This window comes from Bactrocera tryoni, chromosome 3 (genome assembly GCF_016617805.1).
Source record: "Bactrocera tryoni isolate S06 chromosome 3, CSIRO_BtryS06_freeze2, whole genome shotgun sequence".
In the NCBI taxonomy this organism is placed as follows: Eukaryota; Metazoa; Arthropoda; class Insecta; order Diptera; family Tephritidae; genus Bactrocera; species Bactrocera tryoni.
In genome coordinates this window covers 45117112-45122814 of record NC_052501.1, presented here as the reverse complement: position 1 = coordinate 45122814, position 5703 = coordinate 45117112, and the positions used below count along the sequence as shown (strand labels likewise).

Below are 5703 nucleotides of genomic sequence, written 5' to 3'. Positions count from 1 at the left end.
ATATAATAAATGCAAAGACCTTTTGCTTTTGTGGCGTAAACCGTAAGTTTTCTTCAAGAGTTATTCATTTCATCTGTCGAAGTCAGCCCTTTTTACTTAATAACCTTGAGCGACTTGCCGACATCGATGAATGCGGCCACGGCATGATCGACGTCGTCCGTTGTATGCGCCGCCGATATTTGTACACGAATACGCGCCTTGCCTTTGGGAACCACTGGATAGCTAAAGCCAATGACATAAATGCCACGCGCTGTGTGATGCAGATTTCAATAATAACAATTGAGCAGAGAGAACAACATAGAGTGGAATAACAATTCTACTTACAAAGCATTTGATCAGCGAATATGGAGGCGAGACGAGCATCGCCCAACATCACGGGGCAAATTGGATGATTTTCGCCAGCGATTATAAAGCCCGCCTTAGTCATGGCATCGCGAAAACGTTTTGTATTGCTTTGTACGCGCTGTGACAACTGATCGGAATCCATTAGCATATCCATAACCTTAATGCCAGTCGCCACTACTGGTGGTGGTAGGGAGTTGGAGAAGAGATAAGGGCGCGACTTTTGACGCAGTAGCGTAATCAATTCTTTCGGACCAGTGGTATAACCACCAGCAGCACCACCAAGTGCTTTGCCCAAAGTGGAATTGATAATATCCACACGACCCAGGAGATTGTGGTATTCCTCAGTACCACGTCCGGTGGCGCCAAAGAAACCCGTTGCATGGCATTCATCGATAAAGACCAACGCATCATATTTGGCAGCGAGATCGACAATCTTCGGCAAAGGCGCGATGTTGCCATCCATTGAGAAGACGCCATCGGTGACAATCAGCTTGAGACGCGCCGTTGAAGATTGCAGTTGCTTTTCGAGATCTGTATTTGGAGAAGAAGGCAAAAGTATTTATGAAAAAATTTATATTTTTTAATAAAATTTAAACATAGAGTATAGAAATTAGTTATTACCACTCATATCACGATGCTTATAGCGCTGCTTCTGCGCCTTACATAAACGTATGCCATCAATAATGGAGGCGTGATTCAGTTCATCGGAAAAGACGGCGTCGTCAGGCGTCAGGATTGCTTCGAATATACCGGCATTGGCATCAAAGCAAGACGCATACAAAATGGCATCTTCACGCCCATGGAACTGGGCAATTTTCTTTTCCAGCTGCTTATGTATCGTTTGTGTGCCGCAAATGAAACGTACCGAGCTAAGACCGGCACCATATTTATCCAGCAGCTCTTTGCTGTAGTTTACCACTTCGGGATTGTTCTGTAAAAAATGAAAAGGTACATTACAGATGAATAAATTTAGGACAGTGAGTTTCTGTGTTTTTTCTTCAACAAAAGTAGGGAACCTAGAAATTGATTCCCCTTTATGTTTATGCTCTCCTTTTATCGACAAAGCTTGAAGAGTAGCGAATTGAACAAACAGCTGGTATAAAACACATAGACCAGCATTATCAAATGGATGGAGTACTTATAGAGAAAGAAAATATCATGGACTATACATACCGCCAAACCGAGATAATTATTTGCGCAAAAATTCAAGATGCGTTTCTGTGTGCCATCCACGGTGATCTCTGTGCTCTGTGAAGAGGTGATAATACGCTCCATTTTATAGGTGCCCGCATCCTTGATGCCCGTAATTTGCTTGCTCAGTATATCACGAAACTGGCTCAATGCTGGACGAGCGGCGGCCGAGGCCGAGGCGTGGGCGTTGGACACGGCGAAGAGTCGTTGACTCTGGCGTCGAACGCTGTTAGCGCCTGTAAATTATTCGAAATGCATATTATTTATGTAAATGAAAATAAAAAAAAAGTTTGTGAAAATTTCAGCATATTTTGTGCAGACGCAATGCATTTTTTTGTTTTCGCTAGAGCACTTGTGCGTCTTCGTCTACAGATGTTGTTTATTAAAATTCATTTATTCCTCATTCTTCGTTGCTCTTCGGCCATATAAATAGAAATGGAAGCGGCACGTGTATGTATGCGCGTGAGAGAGTGTTTATTGTCTATTTGTAAAAATGTGTGTGTATATTATACATTTTTTTCATTAAGGTGGGTCGAAACTGTAGAAAAATTGCTGTAGAAATCTTTTTATACCCAGAATAGCGTATGACCAGTTTGTACCACCTAAAAGGAGTGTATATAAGTAAATAAACAGCGTGACGAGCTAAGTAGATTTAGCTATATCCGTCTGTCTGTCCATCTGTCCGTCCGTCTGTATATACGCGAAGTAGTCCCTTGGTAGTAGCCTTCATCTGAAATACTGCACACGCTCTTTTCGCCCCAAAAAGCTGCTCATTTGTCGGAACCGATGATATCGGACTACTATAGAATATATCTGTCATTCAAACTGAACGATTGGAATCAAGTACTCGTAGGGAAAACTTTTTCATTTGACGAGATATCTTCACCAAATTTGGCATGGGTTATAATCCAAGGCAACGGTGCCATCTTCGAAGAAATTGTGCTGTTTGGACCACATGACCGCCATATAAACTAACCGATCAAAATCAAGAAAAAAAGTTTTCACATGCACCTGTGAAAATTATTAAAGCGTCGATGCAGCCGAAGTTAACGTTATTTCTTATTTTTGTATTGTTTTACTATATACCATCCGATTTTTATATTTATTATTAATATTTCGTATTTTTTAGGAAATTATAAAAAAAAATACCAGAAAATATTTCCTTTATCATAATCGCAATTTTTACAAAAAGGATCTTCAATCAAAGTTCTGAAGCATTGAGATCACAGTTGATAATATCTATTCACGATTTTTATTTTCAATTCACATCGCAAATTTATATTTTTTAAACAGTTTGTTCGCTTGAGACTTGTTTTCTTACATCCACAAGTTCCACACATTTTTTATAGATATAAACGTTCACATAACATATGCAAAAGCCACACACCTCTGAGCAACGCGTATTTTGAGAAAATTGGCATTTTCTGGCTATGCCAATAATAATTTTGTGAAAATTCCTTTCTCCTCAAATTTGGTTCTTTGCTGCGCGACACACCCTCGATAGATTTCGTTTTCAAACTGAATAATTGTCAAAACGGCAATTCTATAGCGACCGGCGGCGTCGTCAATTATTGTATATAGTGCAGGCAATAAACCGTAGCTATGTAGATACATAAACATGTACATATATACATATATGAGAGTATCCAAGAGTATACACAACAACAGCTGATTGCTTTATTATACATTATTGCCCATGTCAGCAAAAAGAAATGATAAATATATAATAAAGATGTGTAAAGATATATAATATGTATGCATACGCATTAAGGAGGATCAACCGCAAAAGCAAAGCATTCCATAAGATCTTATGGTGCAACCTTAAAATATACTCAAAGTAGACTGCTTGAGTGAAAGATAGGCGAAAATTATCTTCACTTATTTTATTAAAAAATCTCAATCAATACACGTGAATTTTTCTGAGAAACTTAAAATTTTTGATAAAAATCAAGAAAATTTCTTGAAAATCATTATTTGTTCGGTTTATTTTTTAACAGCAAAAAAAGTCGTTAAAAAAAATTTTCTTTCTTATAGAAAAACGATTCCATTCTTCGAACAATGAACATGCAAATACATAAAAACATAAAAACATACCTGACGATTTTCATGTTTCTCCGGAATTTATAAAATATATGTATTTATTGAACTATTGAGAAGTTACATGGGTTTACGGGCTTCAAAAACTTAAACTTTTTATTGTCTTACTAAATTCTACAACACCTCTAAAATATTGTCCAAAATTTTCAAGTTGATCCGAATAATAGTTTCGGAGATACAGCTTTGAGAACTTGTGCGCTCGAGGCTAACTAGGCTAAGTGCGCCGTCTTTAAAAACGTTTTTATCGAAACTGTGTTTTTGGAGTCGGTTGGCAAGATTTCTCGAGAACTACCCAAACTGATCTTCATTAAATTTTACACAGGTCTTTGAGATACAATTCTTATATACTTAAGCAATGGATGTTTGCTTTTCCGAATACAACTTATTGAAAAAAAGTCGCGAAATTTTAATTTTTTGTAAAGATATCTGCCAAAAATCCAATTTTCAGTTGTTTTCCCTCGTCCAAGTTTAAAGTTAAGGTTTTAACTAAAACACATATTTTTCACTTTAGATGATTCTGTAAGAAGTTATCCTGAAAATGGGCTCATCTTTTTACAGAGGAGTCACCGGAAATGACGTCACAAAGGCCGAGTTTAAAATATTTTTTTTCCAATAATTTCAGAATTTCTTTGTTAATTGTATATACATACGTATTTGTAACAATAAAAGATTGAAATAAAATACTCCATTTTTTATATAAGAAAAAAATTAAAAAAGGCTGTTTTTACCCGAGGAAACCCATGTAACCCCGTAAACCATGTTTCCTCAGGTAAAACAGTTCAAGTTAAGGTCAGTACTCTAAGGCAAGGGATTAAGTTAGGTTAGGTTATGAGGTCGATCTTAGAATTTGTTAGAACAGCTAAAGTCAGTTCCAGCTACCATATATCTCCTGATTCTCCGAAAGTAAGACTGCCGAGATATTTCAGCCCCAGAAGCTTGTATATTCAAAACGTATTTGTAAATCGATACACTGGCATAAGACTTTGGCATTCCATAAATTTGTTAGTTCTCTACTTCCGCTTGAGATCTTTTCTTTTGTGGGTACTAGAGGACTCGTCCACGCTTTACCGTGGCTAGCGCATAAATAATACTCTTCTACCATCTATATGATTTCTCTTGGTTAGATTATAACAATTAGTTAAAAAGATATAGAATTTTGGGTGAAGCAACTTGTGTTAGTTTACAAAAAAAATTAATCATAAAGCATTTCTCGCGTTAATAAAGCATTGGTTTTTGGAGCTCTGCACCAAGGAAATCAACCGTTGAAAAGATATTTGCTAAGTTGGAAAGAGGCGAATTGAGCACCGAGGACAATGACGCCCTAAAGAGGCGAAAGCCTAAGTGGGCGCCTCACAATTTCATAATCTAACAAAGCGTTGCATAGTTTTAAATATTTAAGCATACATACGGATATAGAGACAGAAAAAGTGAATTTGTTTTATACTATGTGATAACAGTGGTGTAGCTAGGAGGGGGCGAAGGGGGCCGTCGCCCCGGGCGCAACGTCTGGGGGGGCGGCAAAACGATCTTCGCTGTATTTTAATATTCAGAAAAATACTTCCACAATTTTTTTTACAAAATTTATTATAAAAGGTAAAGAGTTGTACACTCACAATGTAATAATCTGAATAACAATGAAAAATATTAATTTTTACTCGAATACTCTTCAGTCTTTGAATTTGTCTTACTTACATCTTTTGGCTCATATCTTTCTTAAAAATAGTGATAGAACTTAAAGATGCACTTTTCTAGCTTTGTCTAGCGACGTGTCACTCTCACAGTTACCCTATGCTTTGAATGTAACAAATACTTTTATTTCTCCAAATTTTCAAAAATGGTTTTTAAAAACTCCAATTCGGGCAAAAATTCCTGCAAATTGCGGAAATGAGTTTTTTCTATGGCTTTTAATAAGATGTCTTGTAATTTTACTATCAATTTCCTCAAAACCCGTATTGTGAGAATTTTGGAACTTCAGAATTTGCGTGGCTTCTAGTTCCTAAATTTTATATACTTATTCGATTATTATTGTTCGAGTAACGTCCTTCTCTAATAAGCACATTCAATTACTAT

General features: G+C 36.7%; 1 protein-coding gene across 1 annotated transcript; it reads right to left on the bottom strand.

The window, feature by feature from the left end:
* LOC120772388 (2-amino-3-ketobutyrate coenzyme A ligase, mitochondrial-like) lies at positions 1-3046 on the bottom strand. The gene is made up of 5 exons (XM_040100977.1): positions 2924-3046; positions 1519-1772; positions 967-1276; positions 325-876; positions 1-250 (listed from the first exon to the last, which is right to left on the bottom strand). Exons 1-5 carry the CDS (start codon positions 2955-2957, stop codon positions 93-95), a joined length of 1308 nt encoding a protein of 435 aa, XP_039956911.1. The 5' UTR covers positions 2958-3046; the 3' UTR covers positions 1-92.
* Between the last annotated feature and the right edge of the window lie 2657 nt (positions 3047-5703).